At 42.0% G+C, this 23,050-nt stretch overlaps 1 protein-coding gene across 1 annotated transcript in view; it reads right to left on the bottom strand.

Moving 5' to 3' along the window:
- TMIGD1 (transmembrane and immunoglobulin domain containing 1) overlaps positions 1-23,050 on the bottom strand; it is a 38,113-nt gene that overhangs the window by 8,706 nt on the left and 6,357 nt on the right. The window contains exon 2 of the mRNA XM_054709311.1: positions 1,859-1,962. Coding sequence (XP_054565286.1) covers positions 1,859-1,962 — 104 coding nt within the window. The remainder of the gene's footprint in view (positions 1-1,858; positions 1,963-23,050) is intronic.

Here is a 23,050-nt window from a genome sequence, read left to right as displayed (position 1 = left end):
ATTCTAATGTGTAGTGAAGTTTGAGAACCATTGAGTTAGAAAATAGTATGTACAGAATTACTCCATTTGCACACACACACACACACACACACACACACACACTTATGAGGAAAAGTGTTGAGAAAAAATTCTATCTATACATATAGGGAAAAACACTGATGAAAATAGAGAAAAAAGTAGAGAAATGCTTACCAGATTTAATTTGTTTACTTCAAGGGGTTAGATGTAGCAAAGTGGGAGTGGGGAAATACAAAGAAATACAAAGAAAAAAGCACTGTAGTAAAATGAAAAAAATATTTAAGATGAAACATTAGGTGAATAGGCAGAATGTAAATGATATCTCTAATAATTGCTATAAATGTATCAAAATTGCATATGGGCAAAAGCTGATTTGAAAACATTTCTGATTAGGTGATAGAATTTGGTCTTCCATATCTGATGATTTAATATTGTGTTGGCAATGCAGTGAAATAAAAATATATTTAAACAGCTGTGGTTTGTGGACAGATAAGTCATTGTGAGGTAGATGATTAGGATATACAGTACTTTGTTTCCATCTCTCATTTTTAGAAATTCATCCATCATATAACGTACCCAAATTTCAGTTTTTACTTTCCTGGTTCAGAAGCAAGTAACAAAAGGTAAAAAGTAACTTTAGCCACCAGAAACTTGCCCCCTATATAACATTTGTTAAAATAGTCTGTAATAACAACAACAAAAAAAAAACTACTGGAAAAAATAATGAGACTTCAGCCTAGGTTTGTTTTTTGTTTTTGTTTTTTAATCTGGAAGAATATACACTAAAACATTGAATGGCTGTGTTTGGATGATGGGATTTGGGAGATTTTTACATTTTATTCTTTTTTAAAAATATATATATATTTTATTGATTTTTTTACAGAGAGGAAGGGAGAGGGAGAGAGAGTAGAAACATCGATGAGAAACATCGATCAGCTGCCTTCTGCATACCTCCCACTGGGGATGTACCCGCAACCAAGGTACATGCCCTTGACCAGAATCGAACCTGGGACCCTTGAGTCCGCAGGCTGACGCTCTATCCACTGACCCAAACCGGTTAGGGCACTTTTATTCTTTTATAAATAGCTTGTCCCCAAAATGTATACACACACATTGAATCATTGTGAAGGCAGTGTTTATTGAAATACATTTCATTTTCAAAATTGAGCTATCAGCTGTTAAAGTGTGTATACATTTTTTGGGACACCCTGTATTTCCTAATTTATTTTACAGCGACTATATATTACTTTTAAAATGGAGGGGGAAAGCTATTTCCAGTGAGGTGTGGGGAGCAAATGCAGGAAAGATTTCTGTGTTAGTGTATGTTCAAAGAAACAGATTATTTTGGATATGATTAGTAATACAATGCATTAAAATGTAGGGAGATTCTGGCTGTGGCTCTGGAGAGAATAGAATACTTCTTCTATGCTAGGAGAACCATAAAAATATTTCCATTTCATTTTTATGATATTATCTGACTCCTATACTCTGAACCAAAGCAACAATGTCTTCATTCCAATTTGGATTTTGGATTTTTCCAGTGCCCACCCATCATTTTTAACCTGAACTTTTTCTTTATTTAAAGAGGCGAAAGAGCCTTAACCAGTTTGGCTCAGTGGATAGAGCGTCAGCCTGCAGACTGAAGGGTCCCAGGTTCGATTCTGGTCAAGGACATGTACCTTGGTTGTGGGCACATCCCCAGTGGGAGGTGTGCAGAAGGCAGCTGATCGATGTTTCTCTCTCATCGATGTTTCTAACTCTCTATCTCTCTCCCTTCCTCTCTGTAAAATAATCAATAAAAATATATAAAAATAAAGAGACGAAAGAAATATGAACTTACTTGTCATTTCACGTGGCAGAAATAAGATCACTAAGAGAAGAAATCTGCACATTCGCATTAGGCCGCTGCTCTTCTGTGCCATCTTCAACGAATTTAAGTCGGATCTGGGGGTGGGGGTGGGAAGAAAATGCAGTTGTTTCTGTACTTTGAGCTACACTGTGTTTATGAACCTTCGTCTTGTCCATTTTGCACGTACAGTGAAGTCCCAGATGAGTCATCCCAGTTATAATGATGTTATTTTTAGTTTTCAAAAAATCCCGTTCTGACTCCTAAGTTCAAAGTGCTTTCAGCATTAAAACATTTTTTAAGACAACAACAACAAAATCACAAGGAAATAGGCTATCAGATATAGGGCAGCACTAGGACAGCCTTGGGGAAGGTACTAGTAAAACCAGCCTCCCCTAGAGAAATGGAGAATGCGATTTTCACAGAAAGGGCAATGAAACGTGTTTCCTTCTCCGACGGTCCCTAATGAACAAAGTAAAACTTGTTTGGAAAGCCTATCTGGGGTCATTTGTGTAAAGTTGCTCGCTGCTAATAGAAAATCTTTTGAGACTATTCCAAATTCCATTGATTCAGATGGTTTATACTTTTAGGAATGATTCAATCGTAACATGGCCTCTAGTCTTTTTTTAAAAAATATATATTTTTTAATTGATTTCAGAGAGGAAAGGAGAGGGAGAGAGAGATAGAAATAGCAATGAGGAGAGAGAATCATTGATCGGTTGCCTCTTGCTCGCCCCACACAGGGGATCAAGCCCACAACCCGGGTATGTGCCTTAACCGGGACCTCCTGGTTCATAGGTCGATGTTCAACCACTGAGCCACGCCAACCTGGCTTAAAGTATGCTAATCTCTACTTTCCCCCCATCCCTCCACTGCTCTCCTCTCGTGATACTCCTTAAGGACTCCTTCACCTAGTGTGGACCAAAACAATAAATAATAAAGGATTCTTTTTCTCCTGTGCTTTGCTGTTGCCATTCCCCTCCCTAAAATATTCTCCACTTCCATCTAGAAAAAAACATGTATTTATTACTTCCTTTCAAGAGTACCACTATGAATATAGTAGAACCACATCTGGAGTGTTTTCTGTGCAACAGACACTGTGCCAAACACTTTACATACATTATTTAAATATCAGCTAAGCTTCTAACAACCCTTCTGAAGTCATTTCTAAAGGTTTGGAGAGATTATATAATTTGCCCAAGATCCCAAAGATGGTAACTATCAGGGCCAGGATTTGAACCCAGGACTCCCAAAGCTGTGCTCTTAACCACTCTACTGCCTAGATTAATATTCTCTTCTTTTAAGAAGCTGCTGTAGCCCTGGCTAGGTAGTTCAGTTGGTTAAAGCGTCATCCTTATATACCAAGGTTTTGGGTTCAATCCCCTGTCAGGGCATATACTAGTACAAGAAGCAACAAATGAATGCATAAATAAGTGGAAAAACAAGTCTCTCTCTCTCTCTCTCTCTCTCTCTCTCTCTCTCTCTCTCTCTCTCTCTCTCTCTCTCTCAAAAAAAAAAAAAAAAAAAAGGGCGGGGGTGGTGGTGGAAAAAGAAAAAGCTGCTGTTAATCCTTCCAGTCCCTGCCTACTCCACAGACCTTAGCAACTTGGAGTTTTGACCCCATCCCAGGCCTGTCCTGACAGGAGCCAGTTTCGCTAGGCTCACCCTATCTGACTGGCAAGCCTGTATCAATCTTTCAACAAGTTGCAATTAGTACTAATATTGATCCTTTTGTAATTTTACAATTTTGCAAAAAAAGATTTCTTTTTTAAAAATATTTTTTTTATTGATTTCAGAGAGGAAGGGAGAGGGAGAGAGAGATAGAAACATCCACAATGAGAGAGAATCATGGATTGGCTGCCTCCTGCAAGTCCCCCACTGGGGATGGAGCCCACAACCCAGGCATGTGCCCTTGACCGGAATCTAACCTGGGACCTTTCCGTTCCCAGGCCGATGCTCTATCCACTGAGCCAAACCGGCTAGGGCGCCAAAAAGCTTTCCATGACCCGTGGTAACGGCAATGATTTCAGAATTTGGTCTTTAATAGAGTTTTCTCAAGCACAGCTCCCCGTAGGTACTCATTAGAAACTGAAAGTAGACCTTCTTAAGGAGAAAGATTGATTTCTCCCCTTCCCTTCCACCCCACCAAGATAGCAACTTTTCAAAACGAATTTCCCTCGCCTGACATGCTTTACCACTTACCCGCTGAGCTCTGAAAAGCTGACTCCCTTGGCCAATTGTTCCTCTGTGTGAGAGCCCTGACTCCTTTCCCCGTTGCCATCTTTATAATACTTGAATTTGAACACTTTATGACAGTAGGGTCAAGTAAATAATTAAATTGGGTTCAAAGTCTGTTTCCCTTTATGGATTCGTAGAGAAGACAGTAATTAGGAAAGACATCTTCCTAAGATCTAAGTGTTTGTGTATACCCAAGTCACTAGGTGGGGCCAGGTATTGCGATCAGGGATGTCATTGCTCCAAGAAAGCCTGAGCTCATGCAAAATGTTGTAGCTCATCTCACTGAACATTGTCATGCTCAGGTTAGATGACTAATAATCTGACAGCCTGGGGATTTGACCAGTGCCCCAGGGCTGGCCCAGAACCATCCCCCCCCTTGGGTCCCACCTGGGTGCTGCTCTCCCCACGCACCCACCCCACGCCCCTTGCTGTCCTTGGGACAAGTCTGAGGAGAGGTTTGATTTTCACAGCAGCCAACACATTGGAAGATTTCCCACCACTCACATCATGCTGGAAAAGTATTACTTCCCACTGGTAACCCAGGCCCAGTGTGTAAATTGCACCACGGCAGCCGTGGCAGGGGAAAGGTCTAACCCTTTGAGAGTCTCACCTGGTAGGGCAAACCTTGCATTTACACTTCCAAGAATTAGCAATTGAGGATATCTATTTTTTATTGGTTTAAAAATACATATGTTTATGGTATTGTTACGATGTGAATTTTATCTATCATGTACTATTGTGCCAATTATATGAGAATAGAATAAAAGCTTCTTTATGTATATTTGCACATTTTAACACGTTGGTTAAGCACATCAGAGGTCTACTTCTTTTTAAAATATATATATATATAAATATATATATTATATTTATTGATTTTTTACAGAGAGGAAGGGAGAGGGATAGAGAGTTAGAAACATCGATGCGAGAGAAACATCGATCAGCTGCCTCCTGCACACCCCCTCCTGGGGATGTGCCCTCAACCAAGGTATGTGCCCCGGACCGGAATCGGACCTGGGACCCCTCAGTCCGCAGGCCATGCTCTATCCACTGAGCCAAACCGGTTTCGGCAGAGGTCTACTTCTTACTAGCTGTGTGACTCCAAAAAGTTATCTAACCTCGATGAGCCTCAGTTCTTCTTCAATAAAAAGGGGATAATAATAATGCCCTCCCTACAAAGTCACTGTGAGAGTTAAATGAAATAAAGCATGTGAAGGGCCACACAGTAAAGTAAGAAGCAGTAACTATTGTTATTATTAATATAGGCTGGACAGGGCATAATAAATCAACACAGCACCACCATGAAATTGTTCCAGGAAGGATCACAACTTCGGCGGGGCTGCAAGCACTGTCTAAGCAGGTTTGTGTCTGTTTCTCTATGGTTCTAAGGGCAGGCTGTTTAATATTATCACTTTCTTTTTTTTTCCCAGAAGATTTATTTTAATTTTATTTTTTTAGAGTCAGGATAGAAGTTTATTTTTATTTTTTTTAAATTTCTTTATTGATTAAGGTGTTACATATGTGTCCTTATTCCCCCCATTCCCCCCCATCCCCTCACTCATGCCCTCATCCCCCCTGTTGTCTTTGTCCATTGGTTAGGCTTATATGCATGCACACAAGTCCTTTGGTTGATCTCTCCCCCTTACTCCCACCCTCCCCTGCCTTCCCTCTGAGGTTTGATGGTCTGATTGATGTTTCTCTGTCTCTGGATCTATTTTTGTTCATCAGTTTATGTTGTTCATTATATTCCATAAATGAGTGAGATCATGTGATATTTATCTTTCTCTGACTGGCTTATTTCACTTAGCATAATGCTCTCCAGTTCCATCCATGCTGTTGCAAATGAACTCCTTTTTTACCGTAGCGTAGTATTCCATTGTGTAGATGTACCACAGTTTTCTAATCCACTCATCTGCTGATGGGCACTTAGGCTGTTTCCAAATCTTAGCTATTGTAAATTGTGCTGCTATGAACATAGGGGTGCATATATCCTTTCTGATTGGTGTTTCTAGCTTCTTGGGATATATTCCTAGAAGTGGGATCACTGGGTCAAATGGGAGTTCCATTTTTAGTTTTTTGTAATAGTATCACTTTAAAATGAATTGATGGCTTCACCAATTCATCAAGGGACTTTGGGTCCCTCCAAAGTAGACATTAGACAAAGCTTTGGTTTCTTTAAAGCTGATCTAAATCGTTTCCTTAAAGCTGATCTCAGGAAGCACAGTAAGGAAGTGAGATAGGGAAGGGAGGAAAACCACTAAAGGGTGTGTTAATAAACAGGTTACTGCTGTGGGCAACTGTGTGAGAAACGTACCTCAGAATCGGCTCCTGAGGGCGTAGGAAGCTTGAGTATTTACCCACCAAGTTCTCTCCACCAGTGGTTGAGGGACACTCTTGGAGTGTTGAGTCCCCAGCACCCCCAGCCTACCCTGTGAGGGCAGAACACACTCTCTCTGTCCATCCGTGAATGTTTAGGTAAAGGCACTCAGAAGTCACCTGCCATATAGAAATATGGGTGACATCTAGGCTGGCCAAGGGGATGTGGGTAGGGCACCGATGTCAACTTCTACAACTGGATATTAAATGATATTAGGAGATAATGGTTAATTATTTTTATGTATGATAATTATTCTTATCCTTTGGAAATGCCTGCTAAAATATTTATGGGTTAAGTGTGATGATGATGACTGAAATTAACTTTCAAATGATTCAGCATAAATAAATAAATACACATAAACAAAGCAAGTATAGCAAAATATTATCACACTGAATCTAGATCAGGTTAAACAGATATTCATTATACTAATTCAGCTGTTGGGGGAAAGTATTCAGTGGTTTTTATTGAGTACCCTTTCTGTGCTGAGTGCTCAAAGCATTGGAGATGTCAGTGCCATCCAAACCAATATAGTGTCTTTCTCATCTTACCTTATAATAGACAAATATGCAAATTGACCGCACCTTCGCTACGCCCAAGCCATGCCCACCAACCAAGCCACGCCCACCAGGAAACCGTTGCAGGGACCCGGCTGTGGTGCGGCGGAGCCCAAGGTCCGGAAAGCCGCCCGGGGCTTTCCGGGCCTTGGGCGCCAGCCGGGTGCCTGCTCCGATCGCAGGAGCGAGCCGACCTGGGGGTTCGGCTCGCTCCTGCAATCGGGTCGCAGGGACGCTGGGTGCAGCCGAGCCCAAGGCCACCGCCCCGGGCCAAGTCGGAACCCTGAAAGAAGGTAGAAGGCGGTGGCCACAGCCAAGGCCTGGGTCCCCGGTGCCGGCAGAAAACTGGTGCAGGCAGCCAGGTGAATGAAGGTCTATTGCACGAATTTTCGTGCAAACGGGCTACTAGTCTATATATATAAAAACCTAAGCAACTGTTCCACCATTCAATGGTCCGATCAGTAGCTATGATGTGCAATGACCACCAGGGGGCAGACACTCAATGCAGGAGTTGCCAAGCAACAGCAACTTAGCAGAATACCCTCTCGCACTCCGGGACCCCTCCAGGGATGTTGGACTGCCAGTATTGGCCCAATCCCCGCAGGCCAGGCCGAGGGACCCCACCTGCCAGAGGGATCCCATTCACTCCACAAATGCCCTTCAAGCCACTGCGCTGCCCCAGGTGCAGCTGATGAGGAGGGACTGTGGGAGGTTGGCTCCAGGACATGTCCGGCCCGTCTTACCCAGTCCTGCCCTGCCTGCCACCTTCTAATTAATTTCCTTTTAATGTGCACAAATCCGTGCACTGGGTCTCTAGTGAATTAATAGAAGACTTGGGTTCTCAAGTCACTCTACTGCCATCTGTGGAAATGGTTTTAATAGCTGTACGAATCTATGATGCTTACAAGATGCCCACAACATTAAGTGGGTACGCTGGGAGATACAACGGTGAGCAAAACAAAACTCCTAGTCTTCAAGGGTCTTCCATTCTGGAGAAGAAAGTTGATGGTCAGGAGCCAGGGATAGTCGACTCTGCTGGAGAGAGATTTCACATTTGAAAAATGGTGTCATGGCGCCCCTTCTGGAAAATCAAAGAAGTGACAAGATTTGTCCAAGGTCACGTATCATCCCTGAAGCATTCCTCTTTCCTGGAACTGATAGAGAGGAGAAACCATTTCTCCATAAGTAGTTAAGCCTAGTAGTTAACCATTAAGCCTAGGTTGGTTGGCTGGTTGGAGTATTAACAGATCTCAATACCTCATAGCTCAGGCCCAGAGAGAAGAGAGGCAGCCTCGAATCTGGAAACCCAAATGCTCCACATCGGGTTCATGCACATCTGGACAGAGAAGGGGGTCCAAGAAGCGGCAGCCATGGCATTCTGGTTTAAGTGAATGTAAGAAGCTCTGGGGAGTCTCCAGGCACCTTTCCTTCATCAGTTCGGATGAGACTCGGGAATCTCATCCTTAACCTGCCAGGTGTGACTGGCACAGAGGTCCAGGAATTTCAATTTAAGAACCATGGACTACAGGGCTAAGCATTGATGAGGGTCATAAAAGTCAAAGCCCCTCAGCTAAGGGAAAGTGCCCAGCACAATGCCTAGTGCATGGTGGGTACTAAAGAAGCTTTAGTGGAAGGAAGGAAGGAAGGAAGGGAGGGAGGGAGGAAGGAAGGAAGGAGGCACAGCCTTCACATCTGCTGTCTCAAGCTGATGTAACAGAGGCAGCAGCTCAGCAAATGGCTGGAGGGTCACAGGCCAGCAAGGTCATCTGGCCAGGTCACTGGAAATGCCATTAAGGGCTTTAAAGTGACAGTAAAGCTAGAAGCCTGGTAGACACAGCCTAGTAATGATAAATGGGTCTTTGAGCAATGCAAGGACACAGCATGGTAATTTTTTCATCTAGAATCCAACACAGTGTCTACTAAACTGCCTAAAATTGGTCATGGAACTTCAAATTTTCCAGCTTAAACAGTGGCTAATGATTCTCTAATTTCCCATCTTCCATTAGGATTCATTCTTTCATCACCAAAAAAATCTCAGGCCTAGGGTTGCCAAATTTGGCAAATAAAAATACAGGATGTCCTGTTAAATTTGGATTTCATGTAAACAATTAATATCTTTTTAGTATAAGTGTGTTACATGAAACAACTATCTATTAATTCACAACAAAACCAATATTTGGTATATATTTATAATTTTAAGTATCATTTTTAAAGTATAAGTTAAATCATTCAGATTTAACTAGGTGTTCTGCCTTTTATCTGGCATTCCTACATCTAATCCTCCCTTATTTTAATGGGTGAGGAAATGAAGTTCAGAGAAGTAAAAGGACTTGTCCAAAGTGATGCTGGGGTTAGAATTCATTTACAATTCCTGGCTGCCACACTACATCCTTTTCAAGTGTCTTACTTCAGAGTTTCTTAACTTGGCTTCTTGAACCACCGTGGATGGGTAAACGTGTGTGTGTGTGTGTGTGTGTGTGTGTGTGTGTGTGTGTGTGTGTGCACATAGGTATTTTTCTAGAAAGATGGTCTCTGAATTTTTGATTTGCTTCTCAAGAGTCATAACTTAAAAAAGATTAAAATGCGCTCTTTCACAGTACTATGCTCTGCTCTCAAATGCAGAAGACTTATGACTTTGGGCTGAGGTCATTTTTCTGCTTCCTCTCTTCATTCCCTGGAGCAGCCCATTCATGCCAGGAAATGGGTACCTGCAAGTATACAGAAAAATATCCACTACATTCTCGCCATGCCACACAGCAGAAGCCATCCTTCTCTCCACAACCTACCGTATTTTCCGGCGTATAAGACAACTGGGCGTATAGAAGATTTTCCTGGGTTAAAAAGTCGTCTTATACGCCGGAAAATACGGTACCTATATCCAAACCCCAAATTCCTTTGGTCCGTGCTGCATTTTCCTCCCTCCACCTCTTAGAATTGACAACCTAGAGTTGACTGGCCAGAATGCAGTTAAGAGAACAGCTGGAAGGTAGCAGAGATGTGGCCTTGGAGGTTGACCACTAGAGGTCCCTTCTCATCCACAGCGATTCCAAGTCAGACTTTGCTTGGGTTTAAAGAAGGTACTTCCTTAAACCAATAAGTCAGGTCTCTGCCTGGAACAGGTGTGACTGGTGTATTCTGTACCAAGCCGTGTGAATAGCCAGCCGGGAGAGATACAGCAGGAGCCACGCCGACTACATGGCTTCCTCAGGTGAATCTGGGTAATATCTCCCAGAATCATTCTCGAAGACAGAATATTTGAGGAGGAGCAGAGTGCTGGAGCTTCCTCCTTATCCGAAAGGAAAAACTCAGGACATTCCACCACTCACGGTCACCAGGCAAATATCCAATTTCCTTTGAGTCCAGTCTGGCTCCAGGGATGTATTTACTGGAAGCTAATGAAGCTTCCGCTGGAAACCCTCATTTGCACAGGCCCCTCCTAAAGACCCTGACCCTCGTAGCTTTATAGCTGTAATTTTATATTCTTTTCCTGAAAGAAAGCCCCCTAGAATATATAAACATCAGGCCCCATTGAGCCTGGATCTAGCACTGTCTGGCTCAGGACACAGGATTTCAGAGGGGAAAGAGGTGGGGGAAGTTTCAAAGGGAAGCCCTCCCCGCTACACACACACACACACACACACACACACACACACACACACGAGACTATTGAGAGGATTTCCTATTTTTGTAGGATGAGGGAGAGAAAGAGTCATAGATGTGCCAACGAGCCAGGCAGCCACTTAATTTCCAAAGAGCTGTAACTATGGGGACACCAGAGGGAAGGAGCCCCCTCTTGCCTGCTCACAGCTTTCCTGGGTCAGCGGGAGTTTGCCAAAACCTTCGGGGCGGGGTGGTTCACTGAACCGCCTGTAGCATCCTGTTGGCAGCTTTCTGAATAAACAAATGGTCTTGCCAACCATTGTGTAGATTTTGAGGGGGAAACCACTCCAGTTCCAGAACCCGAGGTTGTGATGAGCCATGAACTTTATAAAGGAGTAAAAAAAATCAATTAGGGTTGAATGAACAATGTTTTTTGGGAGGTATGGATGGATTTTGGAATGAAAGCTAAAGCAATACCCACAGCTCTAAGAGCTGGAGTTTTTTTTCTGTGTTTGAAAGAGAATGGTCCTGGAAACCTGCAAGCCAGCCATGTCCTGGAAGTGGCTAGTACTGCCTGGTGTGAGCCGACTCTGTCCATTTCTTCTCAACTCTGCAGTCAGTGACTTCAAATTGGTAGCTTGAAATCAGCAGGAGTATTTACATCATCAAAATTGGCAATGGCTACAAATCAGAGTTCTCTTCTCCAGCACTAATAGTTAGACCTTTACAAGCACACCATTGCCTGTATTCCACCCCTAACATACTCCCCATCCCTCTCACAGGCATGCTCACACATCACAGAGTGTGCAAGCATATCCCCTATGTATCTGTGTATATACAAACACACAAAGAACCACATATATACACTTTTTCCTTTTTAGCCAGCTTGGATTGGATATCAGCAATCCTCCTTGCTGTCATGCTATTTTCTTTAGTGATTGTCTAATTACATCCTGATCCCAGACAATGATATCTCTCTCTCTCTCCTCTCTCTCTCTCTCTCTCTCTCTCTCTCGTCTCACACACACACACAATTGTTCTCTTCCTTACATCATGCGGCCCTCAGTGTCTCACGGATTAAGTACCGGATTGTGAAAGCTTCTGAGGCAGGACCACAGATCACCTGAGCTGTCCACAAGTGAGCAGTAAAGACTGTATCAACAACCGCACAGTATGGTGTCAGTGGAACATGCTGGCATTTGGTCAGTGTTCTTTCAAGACGCTCAGTTCTCGCCGATGTACGTCCCGTTCCCCTAGCACTCAGGGAAATTTGAGATGAGCATCTTTGTGTCAGATGGACAGAAGCAGCAAAGAAAAGCCATGGGACTTTCCCAGGTCAGTCCCAGGAACAGATGTCACTTCTCAGCCTCAAAAACTTGCACTGCAAAATACTACATGGGAGACATAAGGGAGGGGACTGACATTTTCCTGTCTACTTTATGCTTGCAACATTCGTCTTGAGTGTAACGGTCATATTCTCAATTTCCAGACAAAACACACACACACACACACACACACACACACACACACATACACACACAACACTGAGGCCCAGGGAATTTAAATAATTTATTCAAGGATATAGAGCTTGTAGATAGTAAGGTGTTTTGTTAATAATTTTATAATGTTTGTATTTAAGTAGTAAGTATATATATAAAATAGCACAGCAGGGTTTGTAGGGAAAAACAATCCCTTGTCTATTTCTCTCCACCCCTCCACTCTCTTAAATCTGCTCAGGCAGCTCTTTTTAGACCCTTTACTGTTTCTTCCGGGCTCTGTCTATAACCAATAGGCTTATTAGTAGAATATTGGGTGTAGTGACTTTGTTTCATTTGTTATGTCTGCATCTTCATTACCTTAGAACAGTGCTGGGCACATTATAAATATTTGTTGAAAAAATGCCATCACTTCTTAATCTATCGATTGACCTCCTGCTATGAGAGGTAAGAATCTAGTACACCAAGAGCAGCTTCCTTTCACCTCCCCAACTGCTTCCCATTAAGGTCTTATCAGTATTTGAGCTGCTCAGCTGGTGATCTTTGTAACTCTGAGTCATGCACGTACTCCTTCATTCCTTGTTACACAACTACCGATAACATCGTTGGACTCCAGTGTGAGAGTCTTGATTTCACTGTAGGTCTGCCTGACTTGAGGACTCGCGCCCTTTCCATGCCACACCGAGCCTCCCACACCGACCCCTTCTGGACCAGTGTGTGTCCGGCTGCCTAATTTGGGGAAGTATATTTTAAAATAATGGCACTGGGAAATGGAGGCATTGAACTAGAGGCATTCTTGGGCCAGCATATATCAAGAGAGAATAGTTTTCAAGTTGGAGTGAGTTTGTCAAACTAAAAGTTAGTTCAGAAGCATTCAAAAAATGTACACAGTCCAGAATTTTGACGATACTGAAAATTCCCTGTTCTGTAAGGTGCATGCCTGCCCTTCCCACAAGACAGGACTTGTATGTTATAATAGGGCTACTTTGGGCCTAGGAAACTGATGGTAACTCTGGGCTCGCCACTGCTAACAACAGCACAAAATACCCCCAAAATGCCCCATGTGTGTGCCCTGTGCCAAGTTGTTTCCTTGGCGTGTTGTGAACAGGAAAGTGGGAGCTGAGCATAGCCCTGGCATAAGCCTGGGTGTGGGTTTCACTAGAGAAAGTCATTGACACCGGGGAGCAGAGGCCGTGAAAGGAAAACAGACATGGCCTTTGTTTCCCAGGGCCACACAATACAAATACTGTCTATGCTGGTGCTTGATACGGATTTTTGGTTTGTGTCTGTTCCCTACCCACTTCCAGAAAACAGCTTCACTTGCCTTTTATCTGTACGTCCTCGACCCTGACGCTCACTCCTTGTTCTTAAAGGGACCTACTGGCTCTGCATATGTGAGTCAGACAAGGTCTTGAGGTACACAGATCTTGAACCTGTCAGGCCTTTGGACTCAGACAACAACCAGGGCAGATGGCAGGAGAGCCCCACAGCCTCCTGCTGGTCCTGCTACCTGAAGACCTCAAGGCCTAGCCCCTGCCCTGACCTAGCCCCATCCCTGCAGTTCAGCAAGAGCATCCAGCTCTCTGCAGATTGCCCCATACTCTGAACATTGCCCATTAGCATATCCCAGGTCTTCAACCATTACCAATGGGGACCTGGCAATGTTTGCTACAACTGTATGCCCTATATTTAGAGAAAATACCTGTCCATTGGAAGAACCCTGCAGGAAGTAGTGGGACAGCTCAGGTCCTGGTAAGACTAAATTTGAATTGCATACATTTAGCATCTGGACTTGAATAAAGCCACATCATTACTTAGGATTAGATTCAGATAGGAGTAACTGAATAATCTAGACATGACTTAAAACAAAAGTGCAAATTTGTTTCTGCCTCAGATTTAAGAAGTCCAGAAATAGTCATCCTAGAATTAGTATGGCATGCCATAGTGTCCTTCTTTCATGTTGCTTCATCCTTTATGACTTCTATTCTTCATGCGTTCCAGTCATTGCATCCATATTCTAGCCAACACAAAGGAAGAAGGGCAACCAGGGCAGACTGATTTCTGGCCACTTCCTGGAAATTGTTCATACCAACTACTTACATTGCTCATTTATACCAACTATTGTTTATATCTCATTGGCCAGAAAACAGTCACATGACCACACCTAACTACAAGGAAACTGATCACTGTTGTTTTTATTCCAGCAGCCATGTGCTCGGCTAATAATTAGGGATGTCGTTACTAAAAATAAAAGGAGAATGGAGATTGGAGGACAATCGGCAGTCTCTTAATCCTTGCTGGAGCAGGTCAAGAAGAGACTCACTGCCCAATTCAGGCCACTCTTATTTGGGGTGAATGGCCAATGTGTAAAACTTGAGAGCCAACTCCCACACCATAAATATGGAGCACCTTCTTAGGTCAAACCCACTCCATTGACCTCTCAGGTCAGGTCAGATCAGACCAACTCCATTTGCGGAACTGAGGTGAATTAGTTTCTCAATGTATCCTGGCTAAAAGAACATGCTAATTGAAGGCAACCTTTATCCCTGCCATGGAAAGGAAGAACAACAGGCTTAGACCTGTTCCACCAAACAGGTTGGTTAAGAAACCCATCATAGATATGTATCTAAGTTAAGATTTGATTTAGACCTTGCAACCATCTTCAACAGTTAACAGGACTGGTCAACTTCTGCCTCCTGGGTCTGAGAATGCAGGCCATGCCAGATGGAGGAGTAGAGAGCTTCAGTGACCAAGACCTAATGAATCATATGGCCCCGGAGTCCAGGTAAAGCCACACCCATGAAAGTCTATGGATACTGTGGTCAGTAGCCTCTAAAAGGGCTCCACCAATCCTAACTCCCAGTTTCCATACTTGCATGGAGTTTCTTCCCCTGTGTGAGGACTGGACCTGCTGACTCATTTCTAACAAATAGAATTGGGCAGAAGACTATGGCTTCTGGCTTGCTCACCCTCTCTCACTTTCTCACTCACCTCCTCTGGGGGAAGCCAGCTGCCATGTTGTGAGATGCCCTAGGGGAGGCCCCATGTGGTAAGGAACAGCCATCTTCAGTCAGCAGCCAGAGATAACTGAGGCCTGCCAACAGCCATCTGGGTGAGCTTGAAAATGACTCCTTCTCCGGTCAAGCCTTAAGATGGCCATGGCCCCAGCCAATAGCTTGCCTACAATCTCATGAGGGACCCTGGGTCAGAGTCATCCAGCTAAGCTACACCCAGATTCTTGCCCCACAGAAATTGTGAGATTGTAAATGTTTGTGTTTTTTAAAAACTGCTAAGTTTTGGGGTAATTTGTTATGTAGCAACAAATAACCAATATATGTTGTTTATATCTTCTTTAGAATAATTCTGAGAAATATTCTCATTCTCAAATTTTAAAATTTGTGACTCTATCAGTCTTAAAGTGAACACAGAGCTGAGATAATCCACTTGAAAGTAGAGAAATATCTCTATAGGCATTATGAAATACTATAAATCACTTCCTTTATTTAAAATCATGAAGAAATACTATAAATCACTTCCTCTATTTAAAAAAAAAATTTGTGGGTACGCCTTTCCCTGGCAGACAACATGCCTGCGCATAGAAAAGCAGTCTTATTTCTTTTGCAACACGCCGAAAACACATTCACTCAGTGGTTGTGACCTGATTATATTTGCAATCTTCACCCTTTCCTTCATTCCTGATTCAAGGTCAGGGCACGCATGTTGTCTGCTAATTGTTCTCTGTGAATGCAGCAGTGTACGGATTGACATTTAAGTGCAACCTTTTATTCCTACAGTTAACACCCTTCTTTGCTAAACACACGGCCAGGTTTCCAACAGTACCTACTCCAACATATATTTTCTCACCAAGTAATTATTACAGATGATAAATCTCTTTTCTTATAGCATGAGTCTGCAATGATAAATACAATAAAATGTCAGGGAGCATTTCCCCCTCATATATGTGGCAAACATATGCCAAGGGCTGATTTGTACATAGCACACCCCGCCATTTCCTTCCTGTGTGAAAGGATCTTCCAGGATGTACGAATGATAATAATTGCTCTTTCATACTGTATGCTATTGAATTTTTGCAACAACCTAGAACATCATTAGATAAAGGACTTTTGTTTGCTTTCTCTCAAGCCTAAAATGTATCATTAGCTTTTTAATTAATTTATACCTTTTTGGTAAGAGAGGAATTTATAGCCTTGTTTTGCTGAAGAAATATAGATTTTAAGGATGATGCTATAGTTTCAATATTTTCTGAGTCTGCCTTTAGGAACAAAATTCATCAATCTGTAAAGTATTGTTTTATTTTTATTCTAGAAAAAAATCACTTGTTTACTAGAAAGGTCACTGTTTTGTTTGACAATGACAACTAAAAATCATGGGGGCTTTATGCTCATATGTGAACATATGTTCATAATAAGCAATACACTGAAGAATAGAGATGAATACATTACTACCCCAGTACAATTCAATGTTCAGATATTCATCCCTTTTAAAATTTGCAGTTATTTTTTTTACTACTTGTGCAAAATAATCATATTTTCAGATGCCAATCCAATAACATGCAGCATCATACTCTATATTTTCACTGCAGTCCTATTCATTATGTAATGTTATAATGCTATTCTGATTTGTGGTATTCACATTACAATATTCATTTTTAAAAAAAAAAACTTGAATAACAGGTTTATTGAGATATGAGTCACATACAATTTTACCTTTTAAAGTGTGCAATTCAGTGGTTTTCAGAATTTCATAGAATTGTGCAACCATCACTACTATCCAATTTTTGAACATTTTTATCATTCCAAAAAGTGTCCAGTAGCAGTCACTCCCTATTTTCCCCTTCCCTTCAACCCCTGGAGGCCACTGATATATTTTCTGTCTTTATGGATTTGCTTATTTTGGACATTTTGTCTAAATAGAATAATAAAATAGGTGTTCTTTTATGTCTGACTTTTTTCACTTAGCATGATGTTTTTAAGATTCAATTATGGGGGAGGTGGGCCTACTAATATATGGTGTGACAGGAGATGTGATTTTGGGTGGTGGGCACACAGTGCAATGTACAGATCTTGTAACATCGAAACCCACACCTGAAACCAATATGTTGTGTTGACCAATGTCACCCCAATAAATTTAATTTAAAAAAGATTCAATTATGTTGTAGCATGTATCATTTCTTCATTCCTTTTTATGTTCAAATATTATTCCATTGTATGGATATGCCACATTTTGTTTATTCATCAATTCCTGGACATTTAGATTGTTTCCATTTTTTAAAATCTTTTATGAACAATGTTGCTGTGAACATTCATGTACAAGTTTTTATGTGGACATGTTTCCATTTTCTTGGGTAGAATTGCTGGGTCATATGCTAACTCTATGTTTAACGTTTTGAGGAACTGCCAAACTGTTTTTCAAAGTGGCTGCACCATTTTACAATCACATCAGCAATGAATGAGGATTGCAATTTTTCTACACACCCACCAACACTTGTTATTGTTGGTTTTTTCTGTTTCAGCCATCATGGTTGGTATAAAGTAGAATATCATTATTGGTTTTTCCTAATAGCTTTATTGAAATATAATTCACCTGCGTACAATTCATGCAAATTAATTGTACAATTCAATGGTTATTGGTACATTCACAGTTGTGCAACCATCAACACAATCAGTTTTAGAACATTTTCATCATCCCTAAAAGAAACTCCGTACCCTTTAGCAATCTCATTGTGGTTTTCATTTACATTTCCTGAATGAGTAGTAATGTCGAACATCTTTTCATGAGTTTATTGGCTCTTTGTACATCTTCTCTGAAAAATGTCTATTCAAATATTTTGCCCATTTTTAATTGGGTTATTTTTCTTTTCATTGTTGATTTGTAAAATTCCTTATGTATTCTAAAATAAATCTCTTACCAGATATAAAATTTGCAAATATTTTCTCCCATTTTGTGGGTTGTCTTTTCACTTTTTTGATAGCATCCTTTAAAGCACAAACTTTTTCTTATTTTGTATAAGTCTAATTTACTAATTTTTTTCTTTTGTAACTTGTATTTCTGGTGTCATATCAAAGGTAATGTTGCCTAACCCAAGGACACAAAGATTTACTCCTATGTTTTCTTCTAAGAATTGTGTAGTTCTAGCTCTTACATTTCAGTCTATGATCCATTTTCAGTTAATTTTTTTGCATACGGTGTGGGATATGAGTCCAAATTCATTTGTGTGTTGATATCCAGTTGTCCCACCACTATTTGTTGAAAAGACTATTTTCTCCCATTGAATGGCCTTGTCATCCTTGCCAAAAATCAACTTACCAACATGAGAAGGTTTATTTCTGAATGCTCGGGTCCATTCCATTGATCTATTTGTCTATCCTTATGCTATTAGATCATTGTTTTGATTACTGTAGGTTTTTACTAGGTTTTGAAATCAGGAAGTATGAGTCTTTTAACTTTGTTCTTCTTTTTCAATATTATTTTAAGTCCCTTACAGTTCCATATGAATGTTAAGGATCAATTTTTGCAAAAAAGGACACTGGTATTTTGATAGGAATTGCATTTAATCTGTACCAATTTGGGATTATCATATTAATCACATGACACTGATTCCTTTCAACTATACCTTGCTTTTTAAATACATAAGTAATTTTGAATGTATCATTAAGGAATTTTGTTACACTGACAAAACATTTTAATGCTATTTAAAGAATATGAAGTGGGAAGACTAAATGTAGATCCTTAGAATTCCTGGACCACCTCACTTTGCAATGTCCATTCACCTCTTACCTAAGCAGGCACATGAAGCTTAGTAGGAGTGTTCAGGCTTCCAGAATTTCCCAGGACTCCATTCCCTGCAAAGGTCAAACCCTGGAACCAACTATGAGTTTCCTCGTGGTTTCACACTTGTTTCATTTTCTTCTTACCTTGTCATCACGCACGCAAACTCAGCCTCTCTGACTGTATCAGCTTTGAGTTACAGCACTTCCTGTGTGCTGGGAAGCAGCCTCTGCGAGAGCTTTTGCTGGCTAAGCACACAAATTAGAACGTAGGTGCAGGAGAGACACTACCTGATGGTGTCAGGGTGAGAATATTGTTTTCCCAACCATCACTAGCATTAGCAGCACTGTGTGTAACGATACAGTATATAATACATATAACATATAAAATATGTTAATTGACTGTTTATGTTATTGTTAAGACTTTTGGCAACTGTAGGCTATTAGTTAAGTTTTGGGGGAGTCAAAAGTTATATACAGCTCTAGCCGGTTTGGCTCAGTGGATAGAGCATCGGCCTGCGGTCTGAAGGGTTCTTGATTTTATTCCAGTCAAGGGTACATGCTCAGGTTGTGGGCTCAATCCCCAGTAAGGGGCGTGCAGGAGGCAGCCAATCAATGATTCTCTTTCATCATTGATGTTTCTATCTCTCTCCCTCTCCCCTCCTCTCTGAAATCAATAAAAAATATATTTTTAAAAAGTTACATACAGATTTGCGACTGTGGGGGGATGGTGTTGGTGCCCCAACCCCCCGCCTTGTTCAAGGGTCAACTGTATACAATTTGTTTATCAATTCTCATTTGGGTTGCCTCCGGTTTGGGTCTATGATGAATAAGGCTGCTATGAACATTCTTGCATATCTTTTTGTGGACATATATTTTTATTTCTCTTGGGTAAAGGCCTAGAAGTAGAATGGCTCTCATAAGAGAGGTATATGTGTACCTTTATTAGAAAATGCCAAACAGTTTTCCAAAGTGTTTTATTTTATACTAGAGGCCCAGTGCATGAAAATTCATGCACTGGAGGGGGGGGTCCCTCAGCCTGGCCTGCCCCCTCTCACAGTCTGGGAGCCCTCAGGGGCAAGAGGCAACCTGGCAATCAGGGGAAGGCGACACCCCATCACACCTCTGCTGCTGCCACTGTTGGTAGTGCAAGCCTCTGCTGACCCTGGTTACCTGTGCCTTGGGCTGGCCCTGGGCAGCTGGGGGGCTGAGGGGACTGGGGGACTCCAGAGGCAGGCACGCAGAGCGGCCGGGCCCGCCTACCACCCTAGTGGGGCTGAGAGGACTGGGTGCCGCCATCTTTGAGGGCGTGGCAGTCAATTAGTATATTCCCTCCTTATTGGCTGTGGGTGCCGCCATCTTTGCGACAGTGTGAGCGTCAATTAGCATGTCCCCTCTTCATTAGATAGGATTTACGACTTTATGTCCCACCCCCAGCAAAATATGAGAGTCCTAGTTTTTCTACATTTTCACCATTTAGGATTGTCAGTTTTAAAAATTTTTAACCATTCTAGTTGGTGTGTGGTAGTGCCTGTACAATTTTTAACAAATTTCCTCAGGCAATTAATTTCAGGAAATATTGCCATAGCTTTCCTTGGACAGGGTTCTTTGGATAAAAGTTAAGGAAACACAGTTTACACTACTTTAAGTGGAAAGCAGAATGTATTGCCTCCTGCAACCAAACCATGGAGGGCAATGGTGGAGCTGCCCTCAGGAGTCACTGAAATCACCTTCAGATCACTCTCCCGTCTACCTTCTACTCTTTGCCTGCGGGCTTCATTCTTTTTTTAAAATATGTTTTATTGATTTAACAGAGAGGAAGGGGAAGGGATAGAGAGTTAGAAACATCGATCAGCTGCCTCCTGCACGCCCCCCTACTGGGGATGTGCCCACAACCAAGGTACATACCCTTGACCGGAATTGAACCTGGGACCCTTCTGTCCGCAGGCTGATGTTCTATCCCCTGAGCCAAACTGGTTAGGGCTCATTCTTGAAATTCAGTTGTCCCCACTAAATTGAAACTTTGTCTTCAAGCAAGTCTTAGGCTTCATCCACAGCGCCTTCCAGCTGAACAGAGAAGAAAGCACCTCCCCATCAGTTCCAGCTGGAGAACTCTGGTTATCCTGGCTTGGTCTATCTGCCATCCCTGAATCCGTCACCACACTTACGTTGAAGACCAGCCTGGGTCGTGTGCCAGCCCTGCAGCTGAAGAATGGCAATCCCACCACAGAAATTCAGTATCTTTCAGGCAGGTAAAACAGTAAGTATCTAGATATTCTCCCTGCGTTCCAAGAAAAGTTTGTATTTCCATGAAATCCAAAAGTCTTAGAACCCTGGTTCTTCCATTCACTGACAACTTCAAGTCAGGGATAAGCCCAAGGGAGATTGCCCAGATACATCTAATCTCACTTAATTCCTTGTAGTCTCTCACGTATGAGCTTATCCAACTAACCACTCATGGACAGATTCTATTTAGTAAGAACTGGGGGAGGAGTGCCAATTCCTGTTGGGCCTCGTAACCAAAATTCCATCCAGTCGTCCCAGCAGGCCTACCCCAGCTCACGAACATACTGACATTCTCTTTTCTCATATTTTCCTTTAACTGTTTAACCTTGCCCTTAGAACCCAGCTGAATTCTTCTCACTCAATCATTGGCTTTTAACTCCTCTTTGTCCAGCTTTTAACTCTGGAGACTTTGTCTTTTTCTGCAATTCCCATGGTCCAAGCCCAATTATTTTGGCTATTGGAAGCCATCTTGGAACTCTCTTTTCCTCCCTGGCCTTGACCCATTCCGACACTGCTTTTCTCTGGACCTGCCGTTCACCAAGTCCTGCCTGGTTTAACACCATCCCAGACTTCAGCTCCTGGACCCCACTGGTACCTGAGTTCAGTTATAATCAGTGACATCTAATTCTGTTGTTCAAGGATGGGATGGACAAGCCACATATCTTTATGATGTGGATCATATAACCTCCCAATTTCTATACATTGATATAGTGTTAAAAGTATGAAATGGTTTATCGTAAGAGGGAAGCCATTCCACCCCTCTGATATCTTGGTGTTCTCAAAACCTTCTCCACATTTTGAAGCACAACTAACCCTAGAGATTTGCTATGATTTCCACCCATTTTTTTTTTTTTTTGTCTTGTCTTTGGTTGTATCAGTTCACTCTGGTTTGTCTGGCTTCATTGTCTGTTCTTTCCTTTCTTTGAGTACTGAAAAAAGCATTTCCCTTCTCCACTGAGCATATGAGCTAGTAATGGCTTTTTACAAGGCTCCTTTTGCAAACCCCCTACCTGATTCTGTGTCCCAGGCACACAGGGTTTCCTAAGGAGCTTTGGTTCTCGTGTGGGCTTGCAGCATGTTGGTAGCTGCTTTCTCTTTATAACTGCTATAATTCCTTCGCACCAGTCTCACCCAGACCTATAGCAGAGAGAAGACTGCAGATTGTTCCCATAAATAGCATCAGTCTCTTCACTTTCTGGATCTTCATCTTGTACTCTTGAGATGGAGTCCAGCTGGCTGGGTGTGAATGTGCTTTGCTTGTGCCAAGTGAATCTCAGCAAGTATTTTCATCAAAATTAGAGGCTGAAAGTGCTGGCTGCCAGAGCATCCCTGGTAACGGAATATTTTTCTGGTTAGAAGTATGAGTTGTGCTCTGGGGCCTTTGGGCAAGAATGCAGAGACTCAGTTTCTTGCTGTTTTTATTGGAAGATGTCTTTGGATCTGCACATACCTTACTACATCTGGGCAAGAGAGTATTTGGTCCCATTTGAATTTGTTGCTAGAATCTAGGGCTAGCCTTGGGCAAATCTATAAAATAGATATAAGGTAATATATGTGTGTGTGTATATATATATAAATATATAATTGATAGATTTCAGAGAGGGAGAGAAAGAAACATGAATGATGAGAGAGAATCATCGATTGGCTGCCTCCTGCACGCCCTCTACTGGGGATCTAGCCCGCTACCCAGAATCAAACCCAGGACCCTTCAGTCTCAGGCCGATGCTCTATCCACTGAGCAAACCGGGTAGGGTGATATAAGGTATAACCCAAGTAAAACTAAGCTATACTTAGCCTTTCCTCAGAATAGTCACATCCATTAAAAATCCAAATTCAACTCCCATAAAAGC

Source organism: Eptesicus fuscus, chromosome 20, assembly GCF_027574615.1.
Source record: "Eptesicus fuscus isolate TK198812 chromosome 20, DD_ASM_mEF_20220401, whole genome shotgun sequence".
NCBI lineage: Eukaryota > Metazoa > Chordata > Mammalia > Chiroptera > Vespertilionidae > Eptesicus > Eptesicus fuscus.
The sequence above is the reverse complement of the archived record's forward strand: the minus strand, read 5'-3'. Positions and strand labels throughout refer to the sequence as shown.